Below are 14,805 nucleotides of genomic sequence, written 5' to 3' on the forward strand. Positions count from 1 at the left end.
CACGTTTAATGCTACGTGGTTGGTGACAAGATCAAGTGACATGCTGTTGCTGTTACTGAAGTGCAGGTTGTCTGGAGTATGCCGCACTTGAACTTTCTGCTGCGCAGCAGGTCAAAGTCCAGCTAACAGTGCTGTCATGGTCATCCAGCCAGATCTACCCGAGAGCGACACTGTGGGTCCAAGCATCATCACCAACACTGTCCATATGCGTGTGGCATGTGATTCATGCCATGAGTTCACATCACAGAGCGACACAGGAAGTCAGCACCTGCCACGATGGGCCAAGTGCACAAGCGTAATTTATACAGTTGACACAGCCTGCTACTGCCCGCTTTAGCCAAGTCTCCTAGCCAAGCTATCTGTCTACCGCTTGCCCTATCTTGGTCACCACACTACATCACGCCATGCTACCAACCTGCCTCTCCGCACCATGCTGCCCTTCGTAGTGCTACACCGCATGGCTGCAACCTGAAGTCACAAGCTCTGCCTGCAGCTGCCTGGCTTGAGGGTTCAGAGTTCAATGCTGGGTGGCACACTGTATCTCACTTGTGTTGCAGCTAGCTGTCAGTGCCCGAGCATCCCATATGCGCTGTTGCTGCCATTTCCCTTCACATGTCACATCTTGTATCGACAAATACATTTGAACATTTCGACTGGCAATGATGAAATGTGACTAGGAAGAAGTCGACAGCACAGGACACAATAGTGTGTATTGTTTTAGGATGTAAAATTCTGAACTGCAAAGCACTTTCTTGAATGTTTCCTGATTACATAGCATTAGGTTCTCTTGTTGCGTATTGCCGTCTAGTGACTGCTGCTTGGGCAGTAGACAGTAACGTGTGCAACATTATCTTTTAAATTAGTATCACATATTTTAATGGACAATATTCTAGGGAATCTTCTGTCAATGCACTTAAATGAAACTTTTAGAGGTGGTACGGGTGTGGACTGAAATATAAATGCAGTAACGTTAAGATAAGAGGAAAATTAGTTTATTTCCCCTTTTCAATTGGGAAAAGTTTTGTATATAACTTTATTATATCAGATTAATGGTTACACTAGTTATTCTGAGATGCTGTCACTAGAAAGAGGTTATTACTCTCTTCTTAAGAACTGTAATTCTATAAGTAGAACATTTATTTTGTACTTATAAGACTTAGTTGCATTAGCCAACTTGTTTTATTAACAGTTTCATTCCATACCATTATAGTTTTGAGTAAGAAGAAGGCTTTAACCCCTTGCTTGATTTTAGAATCTTTTGTTAGCTATAAGTTTGGTTCCCACAGACATGGGCACTGGTTGTGAACTGTATCATCAGTAGGTGTATGTTTGCTAAGTGTTACCTTTTTAAGATGATATCATGTTAGTGTGTTTTATTTTTCTCCAGGACCTCATAACGTATAAGTTGTGGATTAGCTACCAGATAGTTTCTGAGCTGCTTGTGGCATTTTCTTCAGTTTCTCATTCACGCCTCAATCTATTCTGTCATCTATTATACTGGTACCTGAACAGATTCATTACTGTCATTTTTGAAGATCAAAATTAGGGTTTCATTACTATGGTACAATTTGAGTGTGTATCCTGAGGCGAGTAGCCTTCTGCCCTACAGGCACCTTGGTTCACTGATATGAGAGCTTTAGGGCTTGCACAAACAAACCCTTTATGCTCAATTGTCATGTCTAACAAGTGAAACTAAAACTGAAAGCATGCCTGCGAAAGGGGCCTAATCATGGAACTTTGAGGGTAGTGAGGTTTTGTTTCAAGGTCAGGACAGACACAACACCAGCATCTAGGCACTGAAAGGAAAGCTGCATACCATTAGGTTCCGCAATCCTGGTAATATCTGTCAGGTTACTAACACATCTAGTTGACAGTTAAGCCTTAGTTTCATACAGCAATGAAATTATGACTAGCTTGCAATTGAAGAAAAGCTAGGATGCTGTGTGGCATGCTGGATTGCAGGACTAAAGGATTAAATTGACAAAAGAAACAACAATTAAATGTTTTTGCTTTCTTTGGTTACCCTCCTTCCTTCCTGCATCTTAATATTCAGTACACACATTCATAGTTGGTTGAGAAAAGGTAAAGGGTTTTATTTTGTAACTGGTTAAAACAGTGCACAAAGCTAATGATGTACTATGTTAATATAATAGAATTAATGAATACTGAGGTTTATAATATAAGTAATAATGTGAAGATGATTAATGATAAAGGTGAAGTGAACAAGTTGTATCAGAATATTCTGTTTTGTGCAAAATGACTAATAAAACTTTTTATTTTGTTTTACTTTCTGCTATTACCTCCAGAAAGCAGCAAATGATAGTCAAGTATTAAGGGATGATAATTTACCACAATACATGAAGCTAATGAGCATACATTATGTATACTAGGGATTATAATATGACTAATAATGTGAAGATGAAGTGCACTAGTATTAAAGATCCTTTATAATTTATGTGTGTAACTTTCTGCTGTTATTAACAGTAAATGCAAAAAGATACAGGTATAACGAGGATGGTTATGTAGTGAGTTACCAGTAAAAAAAAATGAGTTACTTCTGCAGTGTTGAAATAAGAAAGCTTTCAGTCATTCTGCAGCCCCCTGTGAACACAATGCTACAAGTAGAGGACCACATGGCAAAAACACATGGCCTTGCACACACCTGTCATCTTTTTGATACGCAATGCCACTCAAAAACATGTTGCCACCATCCCTCCTTCACACTCTCTTCAACCATCACAGGCATGGCAGCTATTGCTGCTGCGTGTCATTACCAGCCATGCCTCCCACCAACTACTCGCAGTACACTAGTGTCAAGTTTTTAACTGGCAGCGGAATAGCTGCATCAGGTGAGCACCCTGCTGCCTCATGCCTCTCATCTCACACCTCAGTTCAGTAGAAGCTATGATAACTATCAGTGTTCTGTGAGGATCATAACTGCCAGTGCCCCAGCCCCATGTGACTTGAACTCTGATAAGCCACACAACAATTAGGATTGTGCCTATTAATTTCTTGTAATTCTTACCTTCCTATTTTGAAGTTTATATTTAGTAAGTAAGACCTAAATGCACACTTGCTTTGGTTACTGTATTATGTGAAATGTCAACTGTCACACCTGTGCGTGCTATTTAGAATAGTGTGTGCCATAAATTTTTCATGTACATCTGTGGTAACAGAACAACAATAAATTGTTGTAGGGTGTGTAAGCATATTGTTTTGTTTATGTTTTAGGGGTGACACAGCACTGTTTAGCTGTTGATGTGTTTTGTATCTCAATTTTTAAGCAACTGAAGGCAGTAAATTTGTGTTGGCATGGACAAGCATAAATAGAATTTTGTATTTTTTAATTGTGCACCATTTCTTGCTTTTCTGATCTGAACTTTTGTATTTTTAAGTTGACATTCACAGCTTGTCTGAAAACAGTTTATTGATGTTCGCTGCATTTGAGTGACATGTAATTTTTCATGAATACTCAAATTAACACGGGACCCTCATTTTTAACAACTGGTAGGTTCCTCCCCAATTTCTAAATGCACATGTGTAGGATTCAAACAGATCTTATGAATATTGTGGGGGGGGGGGGGGGGGGGGCATTAATTTTTTACAAGTTAACTTCATTTACCCCACGAGCTAATTATGTAAGATTACATACTAATAGATAGTAATGCATTCATTGTTACCTCTACAAATATTATCATTCTCATGTCAGCTGATAGTGGGTATGAATAGTATTTGCAGTGTGTGCAGTAATCGGTGTTGAGAAATCAGTGAACAGAGCAGCACTATCTTTTTACATTACAGAACAAATTCTTCGCTAGAATGTATAAACAAGACAGTTTTGTAGGTGAATGACAAACTGAATAAGGTTGTGCTGTTTTAAACAGATTGCCCTGGTATTCAGGATGACTCAGGGTTTGATATACATCTGGCCATTCTGATGTATGTTTTCCTTGGATTTCTTAAATTACTTCAAGTAAATGCTATGATGGTTCCTGCTATGCGGTCATAGTTAGGTACTTGACCCACACTTGTCGAACTAAAACTTTAAGTACGTAAATGCCTGTATAAATGATACATAATTTTTTATCTAGTTTGAAACTGTAACCGATGATATGTCCAATATCTTTGTAGATGTGTTCTATGGATGAATATAATTACTATTACTACTCCTTACTACTACTACATTTTCTTTTCTTTCCACGAAAAAATTCTCGAACTCTGTCATTGTCTTTCAATATGACAATGGCCATGTTCAGAGAGCTGTACAGATATATTCCTGATTTGTCAAACACTCAAGACACCTTAAAGCACCTTGAATGGCTTGCTAAATCACCTGACCTTAATCCCATAAAAAATACCTGACTCCATCTGGAACAGCAGATGAAACATAACCACCACCATTCCCACAATTTCGTAGCTTTACTGTTTACAATTTGGTGACTTCGGAAGGACAAGGCATATCTAAAGAAACTTGTGGACTCAGTTCCTCACCAAATTGAGGTCATTATCAAGGATAGAGATGGTGTTACATGGTATTAGTATGATGTTTCCTAAGGATGACTAATTTCATGCCTGATGTGCTTAGCTGGTCATATTGGAGTACATGTTTTTCCCTTGTAGGTCTGCAACTTTATTGCCATAGGTAATGTTTTACACTCAGGAGGCTGGAAAAGCAATCACTTTGCAAATACACTACAAATTTCATTTTCCTGATAAGACTTACACTACTGCTAATTAGACTCTCCTCATCATACAGTGCTACCCCACATTACAAAAAAATTAAACATCTACTAAAAATGTAGAAATCACTATGGAGCACTGATGTAGTGATGACAGCCAACCTGTAGGCCATTCAAGTTAATAGTCACTGCTTAAGTTGATGACCCAGTGGATGAGCTTGCTGCTCATTACAGTACAATTAATTTAAACACTTCTCAACTAACCCCCACCCCAAAAACGAACTCTCTTTGGAACTGTAGCTCAAGTAAATCCTTCTGTTTGACATGATCCCTGGCCTGAAATCACAGTTTTTCTACCTCTGTCCCTGGTTCTCCTTCCATCACTGATCCTCCATCTCTTCTTTCATCTCTTGTTCTGATTCAGTCCCTCACATTTACTGGTTTAGGAGTTTCCACTTTCTTTCTTTTTTTCTTATTATTGTCTTATAATGTCTACTTTTATTAAGTTTATCTTCTTCCTTTGTTTTTTAATCCTCTCTCTCTCTCTATACTATCCCTTGCACTCTCTCAGTGTTCCTTGACTAGTCCTGCATAAAATATATGTTCCTCATACAAAATTAAATCTACAGGACCAAATAAAAAAATCAGATCAGATACCTTTTTCTGTAGTGGTGCATAAATGCCTTCTGTTTCATGGCCCTTAGTTACTGTATCTCTGTGGTTACATGCATCCTCTCCACCATGTTTGCTTGTCTAACTGATTCTGTTTTCCTCTCCTCTACTCTTCCTTACTCCATTCCCCCACACCGCAAAATTAATTGTAACCAATCATGGTACAGCATTAGAAATGCATTTACATCTGTGTGTCTCTACTTTGAAGAAAGGGATTATAAAGCCTAAGTTGGTCATAATTAGTACTTTTCATAAGCCATTCCACCACTACTTTCAGTTGATGTTATGACTTCATATGTAGCATGAGCACTAAAAGCATATGCAATAATATAACACTTGTAAATAGTTCTCTCTAATTAGGATATTAACACTACACAAAAGATTTGCTTCGAAAAGTAATTCATGTGTTTCACTTTTGAGCATTAATGTAAGTACTACTCAAGATAAAAACTGAATCATATCATATATTGAAAGGAGGGGGGATATCTTGATGACCAGTACTACAATGACACAAGCATCTTAAACAGGCAACAGATTGAATCTAATGAATGAAGGCACTGTATGTATGAGCTTGGACAGGAACTCTGCCAAATAATTTGTGGTTGTGTGCACACCAGCTTCCATGTCAGAACTGAAGGAGGAGCACACCAAATGCAACATGAACAATTACTTTGAAAAGAACTAATAACGACAAAAGCACAACTTAAACAAATTAAGTGAACTCTGCATTTTCAGATGTCAGGTCTGTGTATGCAGTACAGTTTCTCACTCTGACATAAGACAATAATAAATTGCAGTTAAAATGTTGAACTTCTGAAATATTTTAGTGTGCTATAACATCATAGTATGTTTTGGGTGGCCTTGTTACGTTTGGAGACAGTAAAGGATCTAAATATGTAAAGGTTAGGGCACAAAAATAAAAGCACAACTTACCAAGATTCATGAATGGCATTGTGAAGTCCACAGCTTGCTCTCGGTCATATGTAATTGTCAAATCAGCAATAGCTAAGTCAGCTTTCTGAAATATGATTAACTTTTATTATTATGACTGTCACAGAAAATAAAAATTATAATGGTGTGACACAATTCATTACCTGATCAAGGAGTTCTTTCATCATTCCATCCCATTCCTTAGTTTCAGGATTGTATGATCCATATCTACCATCAGGTACTAGTTTGAATGTGTAATTGAAACACAGTATGTTTGCTATCTCATGTATTAGGTCTATTCCATATCCTTCAAACTGAGCATTTCCTGTAAGTTTCTCACTTGACTCTTTCCTCATGCAATATGGAGAACTCTGCAATTCAAATACACATGAAACTGTACTGAAAAACATCCATAAGAATCTGTATATAGGCAGATATAAAACGTATTTGCTTGCAAATTAAGTACATACTAAAGAAAAAGATAAGTCTAGAAATCAACTTTGTATAAGCTATTCAACAATCACATGTCTGAAGCACAAGGAATCATTTTATACAGTTTTTTTTTATTCATAAGTTCATGTTTAACATGGTATACAGTGTTGTAAAACATTTAGTTTATTAATTATCCTTTTATAGTTTTATTTTCTCCTGTTAATACACACAAGATTGGTAAAATCAAACAATGGAAAATCCAGGATGGAATGTAACAATATTATGAGAAGAATAGTGGCTACTCACCATGTGGCAGAGATGCTGCGTCACAGGCAGGCACAACAAAAAGACTGTTAGAAAGTGAGCTTCCAGCTTACAAGCCCTTCTTCAAAATTAGACACACACACATGGTGTTTGCGTGAGTGTGTGTACGTTGTCTAATTTCAAAGAAGGTTTTGTTGGGTGAAAACTCACTTTCTGACAGTCATTTTGCTGTGCGACTCAGCATCTCCACTATACAGTGAGTGGTAACTATCCTTTTCATAATATTGCAAAATTGGTAGAATAGTGTTCATGTTTAAAAATAATTAAAAAACAAAGAAAGAATTTGTATTACAGTAACTGTTTGATAAAATGAAATTAAAATACAGTCATATGTGTTGTACTATAAAGGTAATAGATGACGAAACCTCCAGGCAGAATAAAACTGTGTGCTGAACCTGGAACATTGCCTTTTACAGGAAATGTTCTGACTGGCTGAACTTGCAGGCACAATATACAACTCAGCCTCACAGCTTTACTTTCACCAGCACCTCTCTCCTACTCTTCAAACATTGCAGAAGTTCTCCTGCATACCTTGTTGGACTAGCAGTCCTGGGAGGTATGATTTTGCAGGGAAACATTATCCACTGCCTAGGAGATGGCTTTTAGAATGACTTTTTCATTCTCTGGAGTGCGCATTGTTTTGAAACTTCCTGGTACATTAAAACTGTGCTCTGGTCTGGCACACAGTTTCAGTCTACCAAGAAATTTTGATACAGTGTGGATTTTGCTGCAGAGGGAAAAGGCTCATTATGTTATCAGTGGCTATTTATCAGCTCAGTCAGATAGTACAATAAACACTCAAATCTCCCCCCCCCCCAAAAAAAAAAAACCTATACAAACTTTCTTTAAAAATCAGTTTACAATTTCAAATGCCTGCTAATAAAAGTAAATTTTAAGCTTTTAAATGCTCAAATGTTTCATATATAATGTGTGATTAGTTAGGAACAATCAGTTATTGAGTTGGCTTCCCCATGCTGACATTATATTACACAGGACTTTTCCATTAAATTGGGTCTTTGTAAAGTTGAAAGCAATATAAAATATTTACCCAAATGTTATGTATAAGTACTGCTCAGTTCATCATCATGCCACATCTATGTATTAAGTCAATACCTAAGTGAATTTTGTAATTAAGCATACTTTCAAATTTTGCTCTTTAATATCCCAAAATTTTGAATGCACACCTGTTGTGTCTATTATGTGTTATCAATTTTATAGGAAGTTACATCAGTGTAAGCAAATCTTTTTCAACTTTTGAAAGGAACATTAACTTAGGACTATTTAAAAGAACAGTGAAAATGGTCACCAAGAAAAATAGTTTTGAAAGTTTCTCTCACATATTGCAGTGACTGTTATTAAAGTGTCGCACATGTCTATTCCCTTCAACAAAAGCCCACCAATGAACAGAAAATTAGCTATGTGTGTGTTTTTTATGATGGTAGCACAAGCTTTTATTTACAACCAGTTCAATTTGCTTCTTCATAAACAAATAATGTTGTGCTTGGAAACTGAACTTATATTCTGAAAGAAGTGGCTTAGAGATTTCCACTGGCCTTCTAGATATGTCAGTGGCTTTCCTAGAATAGTTCAGGCAAAGAGTTCTCAGAAAATTCAGAAATGAGAAGCACAAATTAATAATTAGTTAATATTTTGGATAAAAATGAACTAGATAAATTGAAATGTTACCAGTAATTTAGCCTCTAAATCATCTGCACCCAAAGAAACTTTAAAAGTAAATGATATGAAATAAAAATATGATAATTTATTAAATTTATGCAATAACGTGAGATCTTTATTGTATTGACTCACTAAACAATAAACAACTGACTCGATTACTTTGTGCATGGTATCATGTTATCATTTTATGAACAGTCATAAACTTTTCATTACTATTACAACAGTACTGCAAAGTGTTCATTCTCTTCATGGAATATATGAGGTATGTTAGATAATATTCCAAAAAAATGGATTGAACAAAATTGGTCAAATCATCTTTCAGCAATTTCTGTTGAGTTGGAGGCATTTCAAGCTTCAAAGTCCCATGAGACAAGATTCCATAAAATAGTGACAAAAGTGTTTGAGACACAGACTGTCGTACCTTTTCTAAGAGATAATCTAATGCAAAGGGGGAACACATATCGACAGTAAATACCACAATCTAAAAATAAATATTAAATTAATGAATACCATTCTAAAGTAACCTTCTGTAGATCTTAATTTGATACAGAGTGGATCAGTTGAATAGAGTTTTTGTTTCTCTCACACTGTAACAGCTAATAAAATGGGTACATGAGATAATGATGCTGAACAAGTCATGGGCTTTCTTGCTAGCAATATGATAAATGAAGAGCTCATGTGTGTAAATATTGTGAAATGATGATGGGAGCAAATCTATCCACAACTCATGTCCATCTCAATTATAAGAACATCATTCATGCATACAGGGTTGTCATTTTCTCATACGCACAGGGCATCTCAACCAACAGTTACTGCTTGATTCAGTAATGGATCTCCTTTAAGCATTTAATCTGTCATGTCACCCTCTATATTTGTTGTTATGCTAGTAAGTACTTTTCTTGCATTGTACCCAATAATATTCTTGCATTGTACCCAAACTGCAACAGTATTACAGACTACCAAATAACCATTCTTTCCTCAGTAACAGCATTCAAAGGATTACTAAAGTATAGTGCACAAACATTTTTCGGCTGCTTCCAGAAAATATTCAGATATAAAGTAAACTATGTGTTAATACTAGGTATAAATATTACTAATTTCTCCAAGACAATTTAAATTTTGAATTGAATTACATCTCAGCTCAAAATAAAAGTTGTGAGTACTGAATTAAAATTATTGATAACAGCTGCATCATGTACAATCTGCCACATACACAAGGCATACTACCAGTGCTTTGAATAAATTGGACAATACCTTGCAGATTGTGAAGTTCTCATTTGGGCTTGTTAGTAAATTTCCATGACTTCTTTTACTTGCAGAATTTTAAATGCTTGATTTGACCTGATATAACATACTTTTAGTATGTGATCAAACCTCATAGAATGAGACAAGGACTGTGCAGGCTCAAGAATACTTTCTGCCCAAGTCATTGCCATAAACTTGTTAAAAAATTATGGAATAACAGACATTGTACAGTTCCTTCTACGAAGGTGACTGTGACATTTTAGTAGTGGGGATTCTTCCATGTAATATTTCTCGATCCAGAATTCTTATATCAATTGGTGAACTCTTGGATGTTGCCACACTGAAGTGTCTAAATAAATAAGGTAAAAATTTCACATAAAATTAATGTGGCACCACTAACACAGAACACTTTAAGGGCCACTTAAACCTTCATACATTACAAATAACTTAAAGATTTGTGAACATTTTGTGCTAAATGTGATCAAAGGTCATCAGCTGTAACATTTTATAATATATTTACAATCAGTACTTTTTCCTTGTTCCTATATTACAAATATGTTCACAAATTAGCCTACTGCAAGAGTAAGTGAAATACATTTTATTGTTTTTACTGCTTTGCATTTTAGTATGAAATTAAGGGTATGTAAAAACATTTAATGTCTAAAATTTAGAATACCACCTAATGTCTCACCTTTACATACACAAAATACATGAAAGCAATGTTATAAAACTGTACTGTTAACATGTAAGTGCACATAATCTGTAGTATTAGGCCTGCCACTTGGATAGCATCCAGAGGTTCAGTATACAACATGTAAGTGATGTTCTGACGTTCAGAATACTATGCTAAAGTATTACACATCCCACAACACTACAACCTACTATTTAGAATGTTAAAGATACAGCAGAAAAAGCATAGATCCTAATACTTTGTAACATATTCAACAGAAATCCCAAGGAAGTTCAATAAGTCCCATTGTCTCAGTAATTTATACTTGAATATTAGAGCACAGAATTTTTTAAAGTATCCATTTACTGCCTTACATTGTTATTTTTCAAAAGTTCACCCATCCTTCATTTACTTTTGCAATGTTTTACACCTAGAATATAGTACTTAGTTAAGAAATCATAGTGAGTGAAACTGTGCAAAACTGCACCATGACAGAATACAGCCAGTGTTAAAAGCAAATAAGCTGCAATGCATGTTTGTCACCTGGTTATATAGACTGAATAATGCTATCTTGTACACCTAAGGTACTATGACATATATATTCATTTCTATTTGACCCACTAAATTACTGTAGCTAGAGTTGAAAGACAGAATAAACAGAATGTCATTGGTTTCAGTGATCATCCACTAAAACAACAATGGCACAAGTTTTGACAAATCAGTTAATGATTTTTCATGAAACTGAGACTAAGTTTCATTCCAGGCTCTAGCAGTCGGTGAAGTGGTAGGTCAAGAATAAATATGATAATGATTTAGGTGAAGAATACCAAGTTATGTTTTGCTCTGCAATCTAGGTTAAGGAGGCTGACCTACAATTAGATAGGTGAACTATTACTTAGGGTGGAGAAATGAGGATTGGAGATGCTACTTCCAACAAGGCCATGCAAAATAAAACATTGTGGCGTTCAAATCAGCCCACATATTGACAAATGTTCAATTTCTATTAAATGTTTAAGTTGTTCCTCCAGGCACCATATGCAGTATCTTGAATTGTTTGGCTATGATTTAGAAAATCTTGTGCAGTCAAGATAAGAAAATGGATGCTTAAAACAATTTAAGTCTTTGACAGCAGTGCATATTTTCAGTGCTTGTAAGAACAGAATCTTGAAGAAAGAAATAAAAAAGTCCTAAATAATTACAAATAAACAACCTACTATACTCACAAGAATTGTGGTAACAACAAATGTCTTATTTTGTAGGCTCTCAACAATCTGTGTGTAGACTTCACCATATGTTCGAGTGAAGTTGACACCTTCAGTAGAATTCCAGGTACCAATCTTCTTCAGACCATCTTTATTGAGTTCAACAATGTCTAACAAGAAGTTACTACGGAATCCCTGATTATCAAATTTTATGACACCTGTCAGACCTTGCATTTCAACCTAAAACAACACATGGTAGTGCTCCGTAAATGTTAGTGTAAGATACATTATGAATTTAACATGCAAAATATATTCAGAATCTGTTAATTTGATTTCAATTTTTTGATGAATTGCCTTCATTGTAAGATTGTTGTTAAACTGGAATAATAAGAAACGATTAAAAAGTTTCCATTTGAATGACACACAGTCCACAACTGGTATGCCAACCAGGCAAAATCACTGTGTGCAATCAGGCAATCTCCCTCCGATGCACCAGGCTGAAAATACCGGTTTTGTAAAACCCCATGTCTTGCTGTGCAAAGAAGTCTGTAACTGCCTGCTGCACATCCTCATCTGACAGGACAACCCTGCAAGGCTGTTTTTAAGGGACTGAAGGCATGCTAAGCACAAGCACATGGGGAGTATCAGGACTACAGGGAAGATGCCAGAGTGTCTCCCACATTAGTTGGAACAACTTCTGTGTTACAACGTTTGTGATATAGGATTGACCAGCATCTTGTCTGAAATTGCATCCAGCATGTAACTTGGTGCACCATTCCACAATGTTGGTTTTTGAGACACATGCTGTCCCTTACACAGTCTTCAATCTTCGATGTATGTCCACTGGTGTTTATCCTATGGTAGTCAAGAAAAGAATAACAACACATTGGTTCTGTCTGGACACTAATGTCACCATAGTTCATGTTCCCACATTTACTGCATGCATCTCAGAAAGACATGAATGCACACCAATTCCTTGACGACTTGTAGGTGCTTATATGTCCACATTGGAGTCATGGTAAGTTGGATATACGCTGCAGCAATGCCTTCGGATGGAAACTTTTTGATTGTCCCTCATATTTTGAAACTTTTTCATTTCCCTGTCTTCAAAAGCAGTTCAGTTACCTGTGACAAATTGTATTGGGTTCAAGTTTGAAGAGAGCAAAACATATGAAAAGTAAAGTGAAACATTTAAGGGCATCTTACTTTAAATACACTCTACTTTCTGATATTAAGTTAAAGGACAGATGAATATAATTATATGTTCAGACTGCCTTCACAGTCTTCCAATTACTTGTGTGTTGACTGAACACTCTATAGTTGTCTTACAGTACCATCTGTAAGATATAATGCTGTTAATTTTGCCTCTCAAGTTTCAGTACATATTTAAAAAATCTGTATATTTCAAATATGAAAACTTGTATGTAACAATGACAGCCTACTTGCTCCTAACAAGTTATTTACATCACAATCATAAAATTGATTTCTGTTTCTCATGCTGTACAATTTTGATAACAAATACAAGACAATAAAATTCTACAAAAGGAAATGAACTTACAATTTTCATATAATTGATTAAGCTGTATCCATGTTGCCATGTATCAACTGCATCACAGCTAAGAGGCTTAATGTCAATCCTTTGACTGCTGTCAAGGTCATGAAGGGCCTTGGCAAATAGATGAACTGCATCATACATCAGCGCTGTTTCTGTCTGTCAACATAATAAGCTTTGAATTAACAAATTAATATTCACGTTTATTTATATGTAAAAAATTAATAACTCACTGAAGATCTTATATTCATACTCACTTCTGTCTAAATGAAAAAGTATATTTTAATTCAGAAATGAATGTAGGTTGCACTTTACATTTATTGGCAATATGAAATGTATTACATTTTAGATAGTGGAGGCAGAGTTGGTGTTTCAAATCACAGTATTATAGATGCATGTATCATCAAAAAACTTGCATACAAGACATCCATTCTGCCGAGGATGAAATACAATTCCTAGATTGACAGAGTGGTGCACAACTTTTGTGTGCATTAAATGCAATGTCGAATTATAAGGAACTTTTCAACTCTATGATCACGGTATTTTATTGCAAATATCAGATGAAGAAATGGGAGCATTCGCAGTTTTAAATTAGTTGTTGATATTTTCTTTAATTACTTTGTATTTTATAAGGAGACACGTCTTTTCTTATATATTTTATGTAGTGTTTAATGCTCCTTCAAACGTGATGTCATTAAAGTTTGAAGTAATGGCACGCCTTATAACAAAGCAAGCTGGAACTGATACCATCAGTTCATATTTCAGTCTTGCCAAACAATCGATTTTTTCCCCATTTATATTAGGTTGGTGCATATCGCCGCGTCATCCCATAAGTTTAATAAACGCAACAGATACACATAACAGACTTTAGTCATAAATAGTATATTCTCCTTCACTATTTACAACACAGTCTACTACCGCTGAGGTCTCTTCGATTCCGCGACTGTGGAAGTCAAGTGGTTTTGTGTTGAAGAACTCGTCGAGCCATGTTCGGTGCGCATTTTCATCCGGAATGGAAGTTCCTTTAAGATTATTCGACAAGGAGCGGAAAATGTGAAAATCTGAGGGCGCACGATCAGGTGAATATGGTGGGTGCGGAATGATTTCCCAACCAACACCCATATAATGTTTTATGTCAGTCTAGCAGAATGGGGGCGGTCGTTATCGTGGAGCCACACACGCAGTCTTCCTGGCCGTTGTTCTAGGATTTCGTCTGTAAGATGTCTCAGATGTAGACAATAAACGACAGCAGTGATGGTTACACCTCGAGGAAGCAATCCGTAACACATCACACCGTCGGTGTTCCATCAGATGCATAACATTATCTTTTATGGGTGCGTGCAGGTCTTTGTAAGGGGAACTGCTGCTTTGTTTGGGCTCAACCATTCCTTCCTTTTCCTTATGTTACCGTAAAGACACCGT

General features: G+C 36.1%; 1 protein-coding gene across 6 annotated transcripts in view; it reads right to left on the reverse strand.

Moving 5' to 3' along the window:
- LOC126183515 (glutamate receptor ionotropic, kainate 2) overlaps positions 1-14,805 on the reverse strand; it is a 270,896-nt gene that overhangs the window by 79,427 nt on the left and 176,664 nt on the right. For all 6 annotated transcript variants that reach the window (XM_049925566.1, XM_049925565.1, XM_049925564.1 and 3 more), the window contains 4 exons: positions 13,390-13,542; positions 11,853-12,071; positions 6,446-6,652; positions 6,285-6,369 (listed from right to left, as the gene is read on the reverse strand). In XM_049925566.1, coding sequence (XP_049781523.1) covers positions 6,285-6,369; positions 6,446-6,652; positions 11,853-12,071; positions 13,390-13,542 — 664 coding nt within the window. The remainder of the gene's footprint in view (positions 1-6,284; positions 6,370-6,445; positions 6,653-11,852; positions 12,072-13,389; positions 13,543-14,805) is intronic.

The sequence above is a fragment of the Schistocerca cancellata genome, chromosome 4 (assembly GCF_023864275.1).
Source record: "Schistocerca cancellata isolate TAMUIC-IGC-003103 chromosome 4, iqSchCanc2.1, whole genome shotgun sequence".
NCBI lineage: Eukaryota > Metazoa > Arthropoda > Insecta > Orthoptera > Acrididae > Schistocerca > Schistocerca cancellata.